At 36.0% G+C, this 22,147-nt stretch overlaps 1 protein-coding gene across 6 annotated transcripts in view; it reads right to left on the bottom strand.

Annotated features, from left to right (window-relative positions):
- Positions 1-22,147, bottom strand: part of ELAPOR2 (endosome-lysosome associated apoptosis and autophagy regulator family member 2) — a 209,953-nt gene that overhangs the window by 64,238 nt on the left and 123,568 nt on the right. For 4 of the 6 annotated variants that reach the window (XM_077995045.1, XM_077995048.1, XM_077995046.1 and 1 more), the window contains 7 exon segments: positions 17,027-17,207; positions 15,811-15,939; positions 9,204-9,294; positions 8,431-8,533; positions 4,679-4,816; positions 2,905-3,168; positions 2,015-2,188 (listed from right to left, as the gene is read on the bottom strand). In XM_077995045.1, the coding sequence (XP_077851171.1) occupies positions 2,015-2,188; positions 2,905-3,168; positions 4,679-4,816; positions 8,431-8,533; positions 9,204-9,294; positions 15,811-15,939; positions 17,027-17,207 (1,080 nt within the window). 6 annotated transcript variants of the gene reach the window in all.

Below are 22,147 nucleotides of genomic sequence, written 5' to 3'. Positions count from 1 at the left end.
ACAGGTATTTATATTTATTGAGTGAACTGAGTAACTAATCTACTGAGTGTCTTGGATCACCCCAGGTAAAATCAAAACAGGACAACTGTCATACCACGTAAAATGTTATGGATCTTTTTGTTTGAAAACCTCTATGGTCATCAGATCTCTTTTTGTTTCCTTTGTGCAAAGCTTTGCACAGTATCTCATAATGAAGACAATTGAAAATATAGGAGTTAATATGGGAAGTGACATGGAGGAAATGTCTTATTCTGTTTCTACTCTGCATGCATATACCTGTACATACTTCCCAACCCTAACCTCATATGTCCATTAAAATATTGGGAATTATGGTCCTGTAACCTCTCACCATTGCCAGTATCAATTAAGATTCCTCTTCTTCTCACAGAAAATAAAATCCATTTGTATGATTTAAGCCTACATTATCAACTGATATTTGGCCCTGCATGTCTCCTTTTTATTTTGAACAAACTTCCTCTTGAAAGTCTGTTTCTTTCCATAATGGTTGAACTAGTTTACAATCCCACCAACAGTGTAAAAGTGTTCCTATTTCTCCACATCCTCTCCAACACCTGTTGCTTCCTGACTTTTTAATGATTGCCATTCTAACTGGTGTGAGATGGTATCTCATTGTGGTTTTGATTTGCATTTCTCTGATGGCCAGTGATGACGAGCATTTTTTCATGTGTCTGTTGGCCGTATGCATGTCTTCTTTTGAGAAATGTCTGTTCCTATCCCTTGCCCACTTTTTGATGGAGTTGTTTGTTTTTTTTCTTGTAAATTTGTTTGAGTTCTTTGTAGGTTCTGGATATTAGCCCTTTGTCAGATGAGTAGATTGCAAAAATTTTCTCCCATTCTGTAGGTTGCCTGTTCACTCTGATGGTAGTTTCTTTTGCTGTGCAGAAGCTCTTTAGTTTAATTAGATCCCATTTGTCAATTTTGGCTTTTGTTGCCATTGCTTTTGGTGTTTTAGTCATGAAGTCCTTGCCCATGCCTATGTCCTGAATGGTATTACCTAGGTTTTCTTCTAGGGTTAAATGATCTAGAACTAGAAGTACCATATGACCCAGCCATCCCATTACTGGGTATATACCCAAAAGATTATAAATCATGCTGCTATAAAGACACATGCACATGTATGTTCATTGCAGCACTATTCACAATAGCAAAGACTTGGAATCAACCCAAATGTCCATCAGTGACAGACTGGATTAAGAAAATGTGGCACATATACACCATGGAATACTACGCAGCCATTAAAAAAAGGATGAGTTTGTGTCCTTTGTAGGGACATGGATGCAGCTGGAAACCATCATTCTCAGCAAACTATCGCAAGAACAGAAAACCAAACACTGCATGTTCTCACTCATAGGTGGGAACTGAACAATGAGATCACTTGGACTCGGGAAGGGGAACATCACACACCGGGGCCTATTATGGGGAGGGGGGAGGGGGGACGGATTGCACTGGGAGTTACACCTGATTTAAATGACGAGTTGATGGGTGCTGACGAGTTGATGGGTGCAGCACACCAACATGGCACAAGTATACATATGTAACAAACCTGCACGTTATGCACATGTACCCTAGAACTTAAAGTATAATAATAATTAAAAAAAAGAAAGTCTTTTTCTTTTTAAAACACAAAATTGACAACATAAACAACAGTACCACTTTCTCAAATAACTTCCTGCCTAAAAAAGAGGTAAGATTGACAACCCTGACCCATTTTTATGAAAACGAAACGTCCTCAAAGCACTTACACCATAGCTCCAAGCTTCAGGTTTCAACTGACTGCGTAAGTGATTTGATACACTGAGAACGAGACAAGGTTGCCCCTGGTGGAGAAATCTGCCAATATTCTAGGAGGCAATAGAGGATCTAAGCAATCAAACTTCAGTTTCTGACACTTGGTTGATATCCATAGAGAATTCACGGGTCCATTAACACAGAAAATATCAACTCAATCAGAGCTGAAATATAGGTCCATCTCACCTTGACAGCCAGAACTCACCTCATGCCCACACAAACTGATATTGAAGAAATGGAAGTATTTTGTTCCTTTGGAGGTGAAGCTGGGGCCATTCATTAATGAGCCCACACTGCTGAGGTTGCTAAAGTCATAGTGCAAACTCTGATTTTCTTTTTCATGGTAGAAAAAGCAGTCACTATAGCAAACCGAATGGTCCTTTGATTAAAGATAAAGAAACGATATAGCAGGAAAGAAAATATTAGCTGCTACTAAAATGTGTTTGAAAAAAGTTCTAGGTGTAAAAACTATTCCAGTAATTTAATCTTAGCTATAATATACTTTACCACACTAATATCAAGAATTTCTAAACTCTAACTAGATTTTTCTAGCCAGAGTTCAGAAAATTCAGAATCTTTTAAAGACAGAGTAAAGTTATCCTCAGGTTTGTTCCTCGTAGAAACTTATTTCTTCAGAGTGAAGAACAATAGTAAGAAATAGCCAAAATTCTGTTATGTAAATTTAAACAGACAGTAAAACTGCTTTGTCCTTCACTCATAATATGGCATCAATCTTTGCCATTAAAAATTGTAAGAAACACTAGCTGTTCCCAGATGACTGCTACAGCCAGCCTACAGATAGGTAGTTTATTTGCTGTACCTAAACAATACACAAGAAATCAGTTTTAATATTTTGGAAAAGCATTCTTATTTGGGAGCTTTTAATATTTTGTGTCACCAGTAACTAGTATTTTCATGACATACAGTAAGTGTTTAATAAATGCAAGAAGGGAGAAAAGAGAAACGGTAAATTGAAAGTCTTATTTCAGAATAAATAGCAACCTCATAGCTCCCAAAGAAACGTTAAGGAGAACCCTTGAATTTCTCTATTAAAATGTGCTTTCATGCGGATACCTGAAATGCAGACCCACTTACCTGATTGCTTTTACTCCCAGGCCCACATGGAATACAAGCCTCTTTGCCATAGACCTGATGTATGGACAGGTAGGTGTCAGGTGGACATTCCTTGCACTGGTTGGTTTCTTTCTCAATGTAGTGGCCTGGAGGGCAGGGGACACACGATGAACCCGACTGTTCAGAACCGAGGGCACAGGCACGGCATGAGGACGCCACCCCATCAACTGCATTAGTGGCTGTGATAGAATAAATCTTCACCATGTCATTGATGAATCGTCTATTCTAAAAAAAGAGCAGAAAGTAATGACTTCTGCCTTGGGGCTTAGTTGTACAACCAGATTATGTCTTATGTTGATATCATCAAAATAACTAAATAGAGTGTTCCAGCCTAATAGTTTGTAATTGACAATAGATTAATATCACTGCTATTTGGTTCTTCTTTTTGAAAATCTTAAATCTTGACACCAGAAACTAATTTCCACAATAATAGAGTTCCAGGAGTTTTGTCACAATTACTGTGAGATCTGTCACAATTGGTAGAAATTAGGATGCAATTATAGACCTCATATCCAGAAGAACTAGTATAGTTTAAAGACAGGAACAGTTTTTTATCTCCCAACATTGTTTATTCACATCTTAGCCTAAATCAAATGATACAATAGGATGTTGAAAGTGTGGCAGGGTAGAAATGCCTTGGAATGGGGATTAGAAAATCTTGGAAGACGAGGACCTCTAGTCACACACAAACATTAACTATGTTAAATCAATGCAATCACACAATTTGACTGAGTCTTCCTTTCCTTCTCCAGTCCTTTCCCTAATCAACATAAGAAAAGATGTGAACTAGAGAGCAAAAACCTGGGTCTTATTATGATTTTCCTTCTTGTAACACTGCGTCACTTTAAGGTCTGGCTTTAATTAAGCAGTGGGCATCACTCTATCAGTACAGAGCAGTGTTACCCCAGACTACTTAATGCTTTTTGTCTGGGACAAAGATAAATTGAAGGCAAGGAAAGGTTCATGCCCCACAGGACGGTAATCTTAACATTCATAAGGAATAACTAGAGTCAAGTACAATCTGGGGAATTTGTTCCCCACTGAAATCCTGAAGAGAAGAAGAGAAAAAGCCATACATTTGCCACCATAGCATTACGGCCACTTTTGAACAAGTGGTTTCTCTTGTTCTCACCTTGGGAAGGTTACATCTATGGAGATCCACAAAATAAGTCCTGCTACTATTGAAACATACGGTACAATCGAATATACTTAGGGGAGGAATAGGTCTATTCTGGCAGGGAAAATAAAATAAAGGAAATGATTCTGTGTGTTAGCTCAATAGTGTGTACATACACATTCTCCAGGCTGTAAAGGAAATATTACTGTAATGAAAAAATAAAAAAACACTAGTTAATGGCTCTTAGATAAACATCAGATGACTCAGATGAAGAGGAAGAAAGTTGCCCATCTTCACAAAGCCTCAGAAAGCTTTAAAAACAAGCTATTTTTAGAGAACTGCAAAATTAGATTTTCCTTCTCGTAAGTTTCCAAAAACTATATTTATTCAGAGTGAAGAACAATTCAAAGACATGTTGTTATTTTATTCCATACATTCTTACTCTCAAAAAATAAAAAAATTATCATTTTTATACCACTGACTCCATAACCAGATTATTCATTCTATATTTTTAAAGAAGCAGTCTTTTCTCTCAAATTTGAGTGATCACTTTGTATGTATCTCCACAAGGGGGCATCATTAGTGTATTTAAAGAAAAAAAAAGTGCTTGGAACTTACATCTTGACCCTGATTAGTTCTCTGGAATGCCCATGTAAATGTAAAAGTTGCATTCTTGAAGATGATATGGGTGTAAGCTTGTTTTTCTTTGGTTCCACCCCATGATTCTACCACATTCGTACTTTTTCTATTAATATCCTAAAACACAGTGGAAAAAAATATATTCAAATAAAACACAAACTCAACATTAATATACCTGTGTATATATTACAAATGTATTTATATTTAAAGTAAACCAATTAGAGTTTATGACTATTTACAAACAGAGCATGTAATCCCAGAACTCTTAAAACTTACCTTCAAGTCTGCACAAGCACCTCACTCACTCAGTAATCACAATATATCAACCACATTGTTCATGTAACTTGAAAGAGGTCTCAAATCATAGTATGTTAAAGGGTTGGGGTTTTTTGTTTTTATTGTCTATTTTTGTTTCATGTGTGTGATCTGGCTTGGGATATATACTTAGAAGAAGAAACATAACTCCTCAAACTTCTTACAATAAACTTCTAAGATTATCATTGAATGGAAAGGCTTGCAATTTTTTATCTTTTTCCTTCAGAGATTCTGATAGGGAGGTCTTACATAGGAATTCCAAGTTCCCCTGAATTATACTTTCAAGTTTCAGGGTTACTTTATCCAAGTGCATGTTAAGCAGAACGTTATTTTACGTTCATGAAATCCTCTCTTGCTTATACTTGACTTCCAAAAGGTTTAATTTATATTTTATTTCTTATTTATTTAACTAAATTCAAGATAATATTAAAATCACACAAATTTGTGATATTCCAACTGATATGCTGTCGTCAACATGACTAGAAAGCAAATATTAATAAGGTGACCAGATAATGTAACACACATCTAATTTACATAAAAAGAAAACCAAGCCTAAACCCTGAATTTTCTAATTTTCCTGGCAGAAATTCTGATAGATCACTTAGGAATTTGAATGGGCTTCCATTAATTATCTGGGATGCTGGCAATAAGGTTTCATGAGCTCAAGACAAGTCTCTTTGTTTTTCATCCTTTGATAATATAGGAATCAAACATGTGATAAAGTAATCAAATATGCTCTAAAGAGACACATCCTGAGTTCACACCACAGACAGGAATAACAGAAAATGCTCATCATACATTATAGAAATCCCATGCAACCAAACAATGAAATCATCATTCCCAAAAAGCAGCTCATAATATATCGATAGTGCTTCATTAAACATCATTATGGGTTATAATAAACGAAATGTAATGCATTAGTGCACATAATACCACCTTACATTTGTGAAGCACTACGTGATATTCAAAGCATTTTATATATTATTTAGTTTGAGATCTCCAAAAGTCCTGTGAGAAGATCAAATCACACAGAGGAAAAAAAAAATGGCAGACTTTGCTAAAAGCTAAAAGCTCTAGGATTGATTCAACAATATAAATATCATGAGATCCCTACTCTCAGGGATGCCTGGTTGAGTAAGAGAGACAAAAACATAAATAAGTTCACATAACTAAAACAGGGATTTTTCAAAGGGTTTTAGAAGCACACAGGAGAGAGTGGCTAACTTGACTGAAAGGAGTAAGAGAGAGCTTCTGAGAAAAGGTGAAGTCTGAGCTGCCACTGAAGTATGATTGGGAGTTCACCAGACAAAACAGCAAAAGGAAGAATGTCATTCTAGCTTAGAGTGTTAACACATAGGGAATGAAAACGTACAGAGTGTTCCACTAACACCAACAAATTCAGGTGACTAAAGAAAGGTGAGTCATAAAAGCAGGTTTGGAAACAGAGGCTGGGGAAAGAATACAAAGAGCCATAGAAACACCACGTTACAGAATTTGAAGTGTATTCAGAGGCCGTTGGTTCTCAAACTCTAAAGTATTTCAGAACCACCCTCAATGCTTGCTAAAATACAGATTGCTGCGACCATAGAGTTTCTCATTCAGTAAGACTAAGCTGAGACCCAGAAATATGCATTTCTAACAATTTCCAAGGGGACCCAGGTGGTGCTGGTCCAGGGGCCACACTTTAAGAATAATTGCTATAGGCCATAAAAAGCACCAAGGGAAGGGATAGCTTTGTTCTTCATGCCTCTACTGTTCAATTTTGGGGGGTTTTCTTTGTTTTGTTTCGTTTTAGAGATGGGGACTGTTGCTCAGGCTGCAGTGTAGTGGCATGATCATGACTAACTGCAGCCTCGACCTCCCGGGCTCAGGTGATCCTCCCACCTCAGCCTCCCAAGTAGCTAGGATGAAAGGTATGCACCATCGTGGCCAGCTAATTTTTTTTTTTTTTTTTTTTGTAGAGATGAGGTTTTGCCATGTTGCCCAGGCTGCTCTTGAACACCTGGACTCAAGCAATCCACCTGCTTCAGCTTCCCAAAGTGCTGGGATTACAGAAGTGAGCCACCACGCCAGCCTCTACTGTTGTTTTTCTGGTTAAGGATAATTTTGGCTGGGCGCAGTCACTCATGCCTGTAATCCCAGCACTTTGGGAGGCTGAAGTGGGTGGATGACCTGAGGTAAGGAATTTGAAACCAGCCTGGCCAACATGGTGAAACTTCATCTCTACTAAAAATACAAAAATTAGCTAGACGTATGGTGCATGACTGTAAATCCAGCTACTCAGGAGGCTGAGGCAGGAGAATCACTTGAACTCAGGAGGCAGAGGTTGCAGTGAGCCGAGATCACACCACTGCACTCCAGCCTGGGCGACAGAGTAAGACTTCGTCTCCAAAAAGAAAAAAGATAATTTTGACAGCAGTATAGATGAAAGAGTAGAGATGAGAAGAATGTATAGGAGACTACTGAATATTCCAGTTAAGAAATAATATTAGTCTGCATTTCAGCAAAGGCACTGAGTATAAGAAGAACAAACTAAAGAAATAAGGAGGCAGACTTGGGAGAATTGAAGACTTGTGGGTTATTTGTGATACAGATGGCTGTACTGAAGATTATTCATGATCTTTTACTGCTACAAAGTCGATTTTTTTTTTTTTTTCAGAAAAAAAGTCTGCCTTCATTTAAGCTATCACTAATCACAAATAAATGTTTAAGTCTCCTCACATTTTGCATATCCCGGAGAAAATTGTTAATAAACTGTTAACTAGCTACTAAAAGGCATTGGAAAAAAAAAAAAAAACACAAACAAAAACAAAGCAGGTCTGTGAAGTAACTATTTAATTGTAATGTTAAACTCTTAGCCAACAACCTTCTAACTCTCACATAAGGTCTTAGTAATTTTCGTGATACTTTCCTCAAGCTAAGAGTAGAGATTTGTATGACATCTAGAAAAGAAACGGGCAACATTATGACATGGCATAGTGAAGTCTTTTTTCTAAATGCTCTCTTTCTTCTCAGTGTTCTACATCTCCATTATTTTCTGCCCTGACTTATTAGTACAATGTGTTTTCCTTCCAGATAGTTTGAATAGCTGAATGGTTATCAGGGGAGAATTTTCATTCTGCTGGTGACATTTTCATGAAGGAATTTTTTTTACCAGATTAATATTCCCTGGCCTCTATCAGTCACCCAAGCTCCCTCACTTAGTCTTTCTCATGAGGAATAAACAGGTTATTTGTGGACTTCATTGCACAATTCTTAATTACTTTAGATATTTTTTAATGTTTATGAAAGGTGCTAAGAATATCAAAAAAAAAAAAAAAAAAAGATTTATTATCCCAACTTGCCACAAATAAATTTACACTTGAAGGAGAATACTAAGCTTAGAAATCTGCCCTGAAAGCTGCCCATCCACTTACCACCATGAAGTACAAAACACAGTCGGCTGAACAGAGGGTCTCAAAGACAAACGTTATTCTTCCTAGTTCAGAACCCATGGCTCCAGTCATAGATGTTGGTGGTCTATTTGACAGATTAAAATGGCAGTATTCATAGTATGTTCTAAATACAATTTACAATAAAATTAAGCCACTATTTTTATTAAACAAAAAGCCATGCTCTTCTCTTCCTCTAATCTACCACTTCCCTCACCCAAAACTCCTTCCTCACTTAATCCTACCTGACAACACCCTTCGTAGACATTGAGTCCACATAACCATGGTAATATGCTTGAACCTCCTGTTGTAAATGATACCATCCATCCTAAAGGAAAAGACTCCTACTGGGTAATTTCAACATGGGGAACTAAAATGAAATGGGATTAAGAAATTTCTAACATACTATTTTACCAAGAGAACTGAGAAAAAATAGATAAATAAACCACAAGATATTCCTGCAAACAACTTGGACTGACCTCTTCATTAAGTATCCAAGAATCAAAGTTATTGTAGCATTTGGACACACTATTGTTTAAATTTTTCAGCTTTATCCAAGTAATATATAACTAACATTTATAGTTTCTCAATCACTAATTCTACAGATACTCTTCAATACAATACATTACCCTGTGACAGCTTGTTATTTACTAAGTATTTTTGCAATATTGTTCCATAAAGTAGCCCTACTTCTTTATTTATGTGGGGAAACAGGTGTGAGGATTCTTATAGAAAAGAATTAGAATTGTTTTCCTTACTTAAATCCTGGGATATGCAAGTTTAAGATCAGGTAATCATTGTCAGAACCTCCAGCCCCACTCTGGATATGATCTCCAGCCACCTCCCAACCTAGAAGTAATAAAAGTTATTTTATTAATAAAAATTCCATGAATGATTTCCAACAATCCGTTTAAATAAGGTAAAAGTAAGAAGAAGCATTAGTGTTTCCATTCAAAGTTAGAAATGCTACAAATGAATTCCCTATTTTTAATCACAGTTGCAAATTTCATGCCGAGGTAGATGTTCCAAGAGGAACCAAGTGACACATCATTTTGAATAAAAGATACTTAATGGGATAACAACAGTTTTCTCAATAAAGCATGATTTGTATTTTAACTAAAATAGATGGTCTCTATGTAATCTAATATATTGAGACTAACAACCCTAGTCTTCAGGCAACAAATGTGCAATAGAAACTTCAAATTACTTAATAGAAAAGATTTGGGACCTGAGGTTCATTCTTATAGTTTGTTGTATTGTTCCCTAATTTAACCCCTGTTCTGCATTCATTCACTTATTTATTCAGCTAGCATTTACTGAGTGCCAAGAACTATGATATGCACTGGGATAGAAAGGTAAGACAAAGTCCACCTTCACTGAGGAGTCAGTAGAACATGAGAGACAGACATACACAACTGTCAACAGTCGTTGAGCTGTGCACAGAGAACCATTATGAGGTCCGTCTTCTGCAAAGTAACAATCAATATAAACTGAAATGGCCACAGTAAAATGAGGAAAAGAGAGGCTTCTCCAACATACCATCAAGCAAGGTTATTAATTAATGGCAGTACCTCAGCATTGGCATTTCCATCTCTAAAAGAAAATATCAGTATCTGCTACTGCAAGAGGTATAAGAAAGAAACTAAGGAAGAGGCTGATTCAGTGCTAGATTGACTTGGTGATTTTTGAAATATTTTAATCAACAATTTATACAGAGGTGATATGTTGACTATACATCAATCAAGCTAATCTTTAAAATAATACGTACTAATGTACATACTTATAAGAGAGATGTCCATTGTTTGGCTATCTACTGTGGTTGAAAAGAGAGATAAGCGGGTATAGAATTCTAAGGGTTGAATAGCCATAAAACAGTCTGACCCGGTGGGACAACAGGCCCTTGACTGCAGTGTAAGCAATATGAGAGGCACTTAGGTTTAAAGAGACTGCAAACTTGCAATGCGGATAAAATGCAGAAGGATATTCCCACTTGGAGCAATTCTATATTAAGAAAGGGAGGACTTTATGAAATGTTTCTCTGAGAACAACTCCTAGTGTTCAGAAATGCCATGAGGAGGGATAGAATAGGGAAGGGCAAAGAAAAGAAGGCAGTACTAGGATGGTAAAGAGAGCTAAGTTTGGAGCACTAATACCCCCGCAGGAGGAAATAAACATTTCCCATGTTTGAATATTGCTTATTGGAGAGTTCCCCAATGTCCTCCACTTTTTTCTCTGTCCTGAGAAACAGAGTGTTTTGACCCCTTTGAGACCTGGCCAGCTGCATGTCCTCTCCACTACCTGAAGGCTTGACCCCAAGCCAGGGCCTTGAACGTTCCCAGGCACTGATAGAGCTGTTTAGTTTGTTGTCTAAAATACTGAAAGAAACTAGCCCTAGCCTTGAGCCAAACTCCTCAAACCCTCATCTAAACTCTACAACCCGACTCCCTTCATTCCAGACACACCTCAGTAGAACATTCCTTGTCTTACTGTCCATTGTGAGGTATGCTACAGGCCCCTCTGTAGGTAAATTCCCCTAATCAATGCTTTGGACTGATCATCATGGTGTTTAGTGCTTCTTTTGTTGAAATCCCAACTGGCCCTGTCTCAGGACAGTTTGGGGAAGTCCCTTTTGGGAGCGCTCCTGCCAGCCACTTTTGGGGCAACTCCAGCCACAGGTTCGGCCAAACAGAACACTTGTTATGGGTTGACTGTGTCCCTGAGAAAAGATATGTTGAAATCCCCACCACCAATACCCATAGATGCGACCTTATTTGGAAATAAATACTGTATGCATATCATCAAGTTAAGATGAGGTTATTAGGATGGGCCTTAATCCAAAATGACAGGTGTCCTTATGAGGGGAGGAAAATATGGTCACAGACATAGACACAAAGGGAGAGGATCATAGGAAGACACAGGGACACACAGACCCAGAGGGAGGATGGCCCTGTGAAGATGGAAGCAGAGACTAAAGTTATGATCTCACAAGTCAAGGAATTCCCGGGGCTACCAGAAGCTAGAAAAGGCAAGAAGGGATATTTCCCTAAAGGCTTCAGAGAGAACATAGCCCTGCCAACACCTTGATTTCAGACTTCTGGCCTTTAGAACTCTGAGAGAATACTTTTCTGTCATTTGAAGCCATCCAGTGTGTGGCACTCTGTTGTAGGAGCCCTAAGAAATAAAACACTGATGATACCCTTAGCAGGAAAAACACCAAGGAGAAGAAATAAAAGAATTGACTGCGCTGAACCCCCTGACTCAGAACTCCAGACTGCCAACGTGGCAGCAGAGCTGTGTGTGGAAAGACACATGCATGGTAATGTACTGGACAAGAAAAGCAGGAGGACAGTGGCCTCAAAGGGAAACCAGAAGGCTAGTATCAATATAAGTGCCTTAAGTGATAGACCATTGCTGTCAAATGTGAGAAATATGTGAGCCTCACCTGTGAGTTTAAATGTTCTAAGGACCACATTTTATAATGTAAAAAGAAAGAAGTGAAATTTTAATATATTTTATTTAACCCAGTATACACAGATTATCACAATTTTGACATGTCATCAATATAAAAATTAACACTTTTTTTCATACCAACCAGGGCATACCAAAGTCAGTAGAAAACCCAGGAAATACTGCCTTTTACTGTGCCCTAGTTGTTATTTTTATCCATTCTCAAGCATAAAAACTATATGGAACAGTGTCAACCAGAATATTGATTTCAAAAACATTTACTGCTAACCTAACACCCTAACAGCTATTATAATTTTTATACATTCCCTTCTAGTCTTTGTCCATATGCACAGTTCAATAAGGGCATATGCAATTTCATATTTTCCTTTTTCCATAAGAGTGACTCTCATATTTTCCATGTTTCTACATATGTTTTATATTTTAAGATTATTTTGTATTTAAAAATCATACTTATATTTATCATAAAAATTTTAAATTTTAAAGAAAAATTTAAAAGTTGAAACCTAAAATTACTTATAACTTCATTACCTAGAAAAAAACACCATGTGCTGTGATGTTTCTTTTCACTTTATTTCAATGCATACATGTTTTTACATCACTGAGCTCTTATTATAGATAATTTTATATCATGCTTTTATAAATTAACATTATTTCATAAGCACTTTTATAAATACTTCATAAACATGTTAATGACTGAAATATTTTATTATTCAGCTAAATTTAATTTGCATAATTCACCAACTCCCTCCCACTACAGGACTTACCTACTGTTGATTACACACCCATTTTAACCATTTGGTTTGTTTTTACCTTTAAGTAATATAATAGAAACTATAATAAACATTTTTTTGTAAAGCTTTTCTGTATTTTCAATATTTTTCTAAAAAGGAATACCAATAAAAGAGGTATTGGGTCAAATGAATATATTTTTAAATCAATATTCTGTGTTACTATTCTGATTTTGAAAGCAATGAGTGTCTATAAGGAATATTAAATACAGTAGACCAAATTTAAAAACAGAGTAATTCATACTTCACATAAACCTCCCATCACCAAGGAATAGCCTTTTAACATTCTTTTTAGTATTTTTCTAGTGTATGCTTTTAAAATATATGCCTTAGATTTTACCATATAATCTACTTTATTTTCTGTTTTCTTTCATTTAGCATTGTCTTCTGATTTTTCTAATCATCATTCTATCAAAAATATTCCCCCATTGAGATAAACAGCAGTTCATTAATGGATACAAAAATACAGTTAAATACAAGAAATAAGATCTAGTGTTCAATATACAGTAGGGTGTAGTTAGTAGTAATTTTTTGTGTTATTCAAAACAGCTAGAAGAATTAGAATGTCCCCAACATTAAAAAGATCAATGTTTGAGATAGTATCCCATTATCCTTATGTGATCATTCCACATTGTATGCATATATCAAAATATCACATGTATCCCCAAAATATGTACAACTATTATGTATCTTTAGAAAACCACTAAAAATCCTTTGTACATCTAATTTTAACAACTTAACAATGTTATATAGTTATATCATAATTATATTTAACCATATCCCATTATTGAAAATTTAGTTTGTTTGCTCCTATTTTTCACTCTTATAAATAACTCTAAAATTAATATTTTTGTGCATAATTTTTCTTTACATCACACTGTTTCCTTGGTATAATCCCCATAAGTTGTATTTTTGGCTTGGAGAATAGGAACCTTCTAAATTTCTGAAACATTGCAAATTGTTTTCTGTACAACTTGCACATAATGATTGCATAATATTGCATTCCACTAGCATAATATAACTTTTGTAAACATTATCCTATTTCCGGATATTTCAATTATTACAATTTTTGTTGTTATAGATAAGGCCCAATGAACATCTTCATGAATAAAAAGTAACTTGTCTCCAACTTTGAATTTCTCTTAGGCAAAATTTTACCACATGAAGATTTACTTCTACATACCTGTTCTGTAACTGTGAAAATCAGACCAAGACTACATGAATCTCAAAGCACTCCAAATCATATAGTCAAGTTGGTCAAAGCACACTCACTTTAACTCCATGCCTGGGTAGGTGACTATCCCAGGAGACAGGCTGCCCCTGTGCCTCTCCATTTCACCTTTGTTCTTGTGAGTACTGCTCCTCACAAGGTTGGCTACTGCACTAGCCAGTCACAAAATATACATCACCTTTGAGTTTTTATGTTACTGTTTACTATTTCAACACTACACACTAATACCACACACTAATACTGCACAGATTTATAGGTTTCAGTTAATCATTGAACATTACTGAAAACTGAGAAAAATTTTAAAATAGACTCTCAGTAAATGAGTAAGCAAGTGGGTAAATCAACTATTTCCAGAGTTTAAGCTATGAGTAAGGTCTCTATAAGATCAAATTAAAGTATCAGATAATCTTTACTAGTAAGTGAATACACACACACACACACACACACATATTTTATAGAGTTATTCAATGCCCTTGCCTTCCCAATCTTACTTTTCCAATAGGTCTTAATTTCCTCAACTTAAAATTCAATTATAGGGCATTTTAGGAAAAAAAAAAAAAAACCTTCATGATCCGGTAACAGCTATTATATCTTATTCTTCTTCTCCCGGAGGACAATTTTTATTTATTTATTATTATTTTTTTGAGACGGAGTCTCGCTCTGTCACCCAGGCTAGAGTGCAGTGGCGCGATCTCTGCTCACTGCAAGCTCCGCCTCCTGGGTTCACACCATTCTCCTGACTCAGCCTCCCGAATAGCTGGGATTACAGGCGCCCACCACCATGCCTGGCTATTTTTTTTGTATTTTTAGTAGAGACGGGGTTTCACCATGTTCACCAGGATGGTCTCGAGCTCCTGACCTCATGATCTGCCAGCCTCAGCCTCCCAAAGTGCTGGGATTACAGGTGTGAGCCACCGCACCCGACCTCGACAAATTTTTTAAAGTGGGATTATTGGTCAATAAAGAAGATTATCTCACATTTAATATATAGATTGAGGCTTTGTCTTTTCCTCTTTCACTCATCTGTTTAACATTATTCAAAGATCTATTATTTGTCAATCTCTGTGCTCATGTATACACCTCATTTCCTATGACTCAAGCCTTTTTTTGAATAGGTATTGATTTAAAACATATGTGTTAAAAAGCACACACATGTGTGTTTGCAATAAGTAAACATAATATAGAGAAAAGCAAGCAGATAAAAAATGCCAGTGAGGTGATAAGTAAAATGCATTTTAGTGTAAAGGACTGGTATATACAATACCTATCCCTAGCATCAAGTTTAAAGATACATACATTCATTCAACCATCACATACTGCAGAACACGTAAGTTCCAAGCCCTCTAAGCACTTAAAAGGTAAGAACAAATACAACTCAACAACTGTCCTGTAGAACTTTGCCACATTTTCAAAATGTCATTAGGTAGAATTCATATATACTTTGTAAATACAATCATAGACTTGACAGGCAAGGGGAATTTGAAGTCAGTTAACCCCTCACCAGGGCACAGTACTGAGCCAGACTAATCAAGACAGAAATCCCATCATGCTACTCTTTAAAATGGTAAAGAACATAGATTTCATCCCCCTCCTTGGTAAATCTATTCTGGCATTTATACCATAAAAAATGATCCTCAGTATCTACTTCAATATTACCTCCAAAAAATGCAAAATTAATAGTTTGTTCTTGTATGAACATCATCTGGCTATGACACCACATTTACTATTTTTATGGTACAACCAGAAGATGGGCAAGTAGCCAAATGATAAGATTAAAGTTCCTCATACCCATACTTGGCATGTTTTAGAGAGCTGAGTTCAAGAATGAATGATGTCTCTATTGCTGAAATAGATCAAGTAGGCTGATTTTGAACTTACCATTCATTCCGTCACACTTTGAATTCCCAACATTGAAGCAGGAAGTTTTCATGTTGCCAGGAAGGACATTCCACCATTTATATTCAAAGCCAAGTGCAGGCTCCGTTCCTGCTGGACATGGTCTACAATCTACAGGAGACGAGTAGGGTCAACAATTAAAATTAAACTGCAACTGGACAACTTCCTCTTTCTCTGTTCCAAACACTACTACATTACAATTAGCAGGGAGAGAAGTGGAAAAAAAGATGTTGGACTACCAACATGTAGGATGTAATAAGTTTTCAAAAGAAATCTGGAAAGAACAAAATTCTAGATATAGTATACATATATACATATACTTGACTAAAATGTAAAAGGAAAAGGACAGAAACAAAATCTTTAAAAATAATTTTTTCCTTCATGTCTGGGAGTAGCCGTTAACACTTAATCACCCTCCATAAAAAGACTAATTATGAGACGAGTTCAAGTTCTCCTGAATGTGACCTTAGAATCAGTTCCTCCACCTTATGAATAAAGAAAGATTTCACTCTTCCTATTGGTTATTCAACTTAACAGAATATTAATACCATTTATGAACTGATTAATTGAAATTCAAAATATTGACTATGTTGAGAAATGGTTGGGAGTTGAGGGCTTGAGGGGCTGGGAAAGTGCTGGGTTTATAAATAAGCCTGATTTAAATTGACAACTGCAAAATTGAAAGAGAAGGGTCTTTTCCAACCATTTTTAAATGTAGCCACTTTGCATCATCACATCAGTAAAAAAAGGAGTAGGGAAAGAAAATATTTTGCAAACATTTATACCTGCTGCAAAACTACTACAGATGACATTTTTAAATGTCATTCTCGATGATGAGCCAGATATTATCCACCATCCTACAGACAAGAAAATTGTGCTTCAAAAGGTTTAAACGACTTGGATAAATCACACTGTTGGTAGCATGGTGGATATAGATTCAAATCCAAGTCAATTTGACTTCAGAGTCCTTTCTATGCTATCTCTCAAAGGCTCTGGATAGTAAGCATACAACATGGCTATATTCAAGCCATCTATCTGCAACTAAAATATTACAGTTGACTGTAATTTTTGTCTACTAAAACTAAAGAAATTCTGTAACCACTTTCCATTAAAAAAAAAAGAATTCAGAAAATGGTCACAGTAGTTCAACAAGATCATTTTGCTAAAGGCCCAGTTATTGGACCAATTGACATCCTACCTTTGGTTCCATCTGAAAATGTTCCGGGAGGACAGGGATGGCAAGAAGATGATCCATTGTTATAAAATCCAGGGTTGCAAGGTGGACAATCCTTCTTCTCTCCAGAAGGGGGCAATCTAATAGCATCTGTGAGATCCTCCCGGCAGATTTTGGGCTCTATCCACTTGTACATTATTTGTGTCTACAAAAAAAAAAAAAAAAAAAAAAAAAAAAAAAAAAAGTCATATAACATACTTATAACAAAAAATCTTAAACTGGCAGCATAGGAAAAGTGCAAATGAATAGAAGGGCCAGCCGAAAGACGCTAAAACATCAGTGACAAAATGAGAGAAGAGAGAGAACTTTGGTGGGGAAATGACTGTTACTTCCAAATGTTTTTACCCTAAGCTATAGGTGGCCTTCCTTCATACATAGCATGTTCCTCATCATGAAATAACTGTTTAAAATATAGGTAACCTGCTTATCACCCTTACTCTTCTATCCATTCATTCCCTTTATTCCATAGCTGACATTAAGTTTCTATGCAGTAACTTGTTTTTATTCATTTTGAGACTTCCACTACCCTCTTCCTTTCCTCCAACAGCACATTTCATTACGCTTTGCACATAGCAATCATGAAAAGGTTATTTTTCAAAAAGAATACATCAAGATTCACATTTCAATCCTGTCAGTTCATAATATTGGTAGTGTTTCTCTGAGTCTCTTTCAATAACCTGATGTTAGACCACAAGAGCTGTAGCTAAAATATTTACCCCAGAGGCTTCCAGGTCCTGATTCATGTGCTCTGAACATCATGATTAAGATAGCCTCTGCCTTCAAGGAGAGCAGTCTTTTAAACTCTGCCCTTTTATTCTCTCACACACATGCATTCACCCCCACACAAAGCAAAATATAAGAAAACAGCTGTAACTCAGCCAAACCCCAAAAGCCAATATTACCAAATTTTTATTCTCATTTTTAAACCAGAAATACCAAATGGGTTAGCCATTCCAAAACAAAATTGATATCTCAGTGGAGGAAAATAGAAAAGGTATTCTAAATGCAAAAATATAAATAAATCAACTATTTAATAACTAAATACGGCATTTTTAAAAGAGACTAAAAGTTCCTTTTCTTAAACACATAATCTGCTAAAAGTATTTTTTATCCTTTAAAACAACTTCTGCAATAGGAAATCTACTATTAAAGCTGGGGAACCAAAATAAAAGGCAATTGTCCATAGCTATTTCCAGTTAGTAGAAAATCATGTATAGTAACTCCTTTAGGCACCCAGTTTTATTCTCGAGTATTCTTATGGAAGAGTAGATTAACTTATCTGAAGAAAGATGCTTAAGAAAATGATTTAAAGTAAAAGTCTCAACATAATTATAAATAACATTTTTTCTTTTTACAACTCTATTTTTCCACATTCATTTTATGACTTGCGTCATGAAACACTTTAGCCATCCACTTCACACACCTGCCTTTCTTACCATCTGTAAAATAATGGCTGTTCCTGCTAAGGACTCCTAAATAATTGGAAAAATACATCAGATACTATATCCATAGGGGCCCTCAACTCCCCTTAAGAAAAGCAATATAAAATTCAGAGAATCTAAGCAAATGAAACATCATCATACTGGGGAGATTACTTTTTTAAAATTCTGGTTTAACAAGCATATAAAACAAATTTCAAATCCTACTTAATTCACTATCTTGATGATTTATTTTGACATTAATAAAAATGGATTGTGTTATGTGTGAGCTACTGCACTGTTGACAGTAGTTGGTTCCCATGTGGGAATGGGGGGTGGTGCTGACACCCTGTACTAGGTAATCTTCTCAAATATTTTAAGAGGTACATATTACTATCCTCAAGTTTATAAATAAGGAAACACTCCAGATTAGAGCTCTTAATTTGCCCAAAAGTCAAACACAACTAATAATGGTAAAGTAACACCAGTCAACAAGAGTCAGTTTGATAAAGGTAAAAATAATAAAATATGCAAATATGTTTTGAGAAGTCAGCTAACCACATGACTTTCGATACGTGCAAACTAACTTCTTAAAAATTAAAAAATGTACACCACTTTAAGATACTTAAAAATGTAGAAACCAAATTTCAAATACTCTATAGTAAAAGTTTTATTTACAAAGCCTCTTGTTTCACATGGCAGATTGATTCTCTGCCTCTCTCTCTAATGGAGACAGATGTTTTCAAGTCTGGCTGACTAGGTAAAGATAATAATATTAATGATACTTAGAACCAGAGGGCTCTCAGTGCAGGTGAAAAATCAATAATCAATTCATTTTTTGGCAAGTTGAGATAAAATTATGAAATGTCTTATAAAACCAAAACCCTAATATAGCAAAATTTATCAGGTTATTATTAAGATCACAAAACAGACCCAGTACCTGTATTCACATATAGCATGAAAAAAATACATTTTAAAAATCACACACAGTTTAAGAATCAACTGGAAGCCGATTCTCATATAAAAACAGAACTCAAAACTGAGAGGACTAAAATTTAGGCAAATTTTGAGACTGGCTTTGTCCAAGGTTGTCTGATTTCTTACTTCAGTTGTCACTTCACAAATGTACTAAGTCTTTATACATTGGCTGAACTCATCAGGGCTAAATTACATGTGTTTTTTAGAAAGTCTACCAACTGACCCTAACCTAACTGCCTTGTGCTCCATGATGTTCTGGCTCAGGTGGTCTCAGCCAAGCAGGCAATTTCTTATCTCCCAGCCGGTCTCAAACCTTGATCTTTTCCAGTTGCAAGCCACTGGGCACTCATCATTTGTCTCTCTTGGAATTACCCACACCATGCTGCCAACTTGTATCTGACTCCTCCTTCAAAGCCATGCTCAGCATGTACAGTTGTGCTAAGTAGGTTGTCAGCTTGCCCAAATACATACCAGCATTCACCTACCTTCCTTTTCTATGAAGGCTTTGCTGCTTTTCTCTTTTCCCATGTGTTTACCTCCTTCCCCTCTGATATGTTTTAGATTTCTGTCCCCATGCAAGTCTTATGTTGAACTGTAATCCCCAATGTTGGAGGTAAGGCCTGTTGGGAGGTGATTAGATCATGGGGGCAGATTTCCCCCTTGCTGTTCTTGTAACAGTGAGTTCTCATGAGACCTGGTTTAAAAGTGTGTGGCACCTCCCCCTTCTCTCTCTTCCTCCTGCTCTGTCCATGTAAGACATGCCTGCTTCCCCTTCTACCATGATTATAAGTTTCCTGAGGTCTCCTCAGCCATGTTTCCTGTACAGCCTGCAGAATCATGAGCCAATTAAACTTCTTTTATTTATATGTTATCTGGTCTCAGGTACTTCTTTATAGCAGTGTGAGAATAGACTAATATATCCCCTAAATACTCAACAGCTTTGACCATCTTCTGCCTTTATGTGGAAGACACCATGGAAATTTAACATTTTACTGGCAGTTCAGGGCTTTAAGCAAGAAAATGTTCTAAAATTAAATTGTGGTGACTATACTAAAAACACGGAATTATTATACTCATTGAATGAATGAATGATATGGTATGAGAAGTATATCTCAATAAAGCTGCTTTTAAAAAAAGAGTGCTAAAAACAGACTATTCAAAAAATTTTATTTTAAACAATTCAGAAATCCCTAGTCTCTGAGAAATTCCATGTTCTCCCATCTTCCTAATTAAGAAACATAGGCTCTAAGTATATTTGACTTGCTTAAATCCTGTGCACAGAAAGGCAGATCTAAAAACTGAATCCCTTTACACCCTATTTTTAATATCCCCTACATATTTGTCCTGCTATATAATTTAGAAGTACTGTGTTACAGACATTGAGCATTTGGAATAATTTGCAACACTGAAGATCATTAAAAGGCAAATAAAATATCAGACATTTGAACACTAGCAAACTCTCTGTGATCTGGAGTTCACCTCTCCAGAGATGAAGAAGTTGTATAGCCTAATGCTTCCTTCTAAGAAGGCTCCCTTTTAAAATATCCTCCCTGCCAGGCACTCTTCGAGCATCAGCAGAAAGTTCCCTAATTGAAAAAACATGCCATTCCAGTATTGGGCAGCTCTGTTTGTTAGCACATCACTACATCCCACTGGAATTTACCTTCTCTAAGTTCACCTGAGTTCTTCTTTTCTAAAATTTCCCTTCAAATACTTGAAATACCCTATTAAGGAAATTCTCACTGAGTACCTACTATGCATAGGACAAAGTACTATGGGAGATTCAAGAATTAGGCAAACTGCTCTGAAAAAGGTTGTAGTCTAATAATGATAAGACAGGTTTACAGCTATTATAATGTAAAAACTAAAAAACATGAAAGGGATACAAAGCACTACAGTTTGAAACAGACTATTTGAGTTAGAATTCCAGACCTAAGACCAGCTATGACCAGCTATGATCACAGGGAAGTTAGTTAACCTCATTAAGCCTCAGTTTTCTTATCTGAAAACTGGGTACAGGAATGTCTAAATTACACAGATGTTGAAAGAAATTAGAGGCAATGTTTGAATACACATACATATACACACACATGCACATATGAAGAGAGTACGTTCACAAATATGGAAATGATAGCTGCTCATGGTATTAACACTACCATTACTGTTACAATAATTACTGTCTCATCATCATCTTCTCCAAGAGAAACACAAAATGACATGAGTGACCAAAGGAAAGATATCAAATGTCTGTAAGACAAGTAGGAAACATCACAAAGATGATCACAATTTTCCATCCTTTGCTGTTTTCCTTCTACCTGAAAAAATATTTCCAAATATTTCAGTCATACTTTATACAAAATATCCTGGCCTCTGTCCTCTAGATTCTTCCCCTTTTGTCAAAATTTTCTCAAACTGTATGCCAAAGACAGAACACAGCACTCAAAATGTGATAATCACTCATTCATTTACTAATTCTCACTAATTCAATAGACATTTCATTACCTTCTATGTGCTAGGTACTACACTAGGCTTAGAGATTTTTTTTTTAAATAAATAAGAACCAGTCCCTGTATACAGGAAGCTGAGAATCTGGTAAGGGAAACGATCAAGTATTTGTGATAAAGTGATCTTTTAATCTATAATCACTATGTAAGTATCAAGAAGGTATGTGCAAATTTCCATGGAAATT

Source organism: Macaca mulatta, chromosome 3, assembly GCF_049350105.2.
Source record: "Macaca mulatta isolate MMU2019108-1 chromosome 3, T2T-MMU8v2.0, whole genome shotgun sequence".
NCBI classification, from domain to species: domain Eukaryota; kingdom Metazoa; phylum Chordata; class Mammalia; order Primates; family Cercopithecidae; genus Macaca; species Macaca mulatta.
Note: the sequence above shows the minus strand (reverse complement) of the source record. Positions and strands in the feature narration are given on the sequence as shown.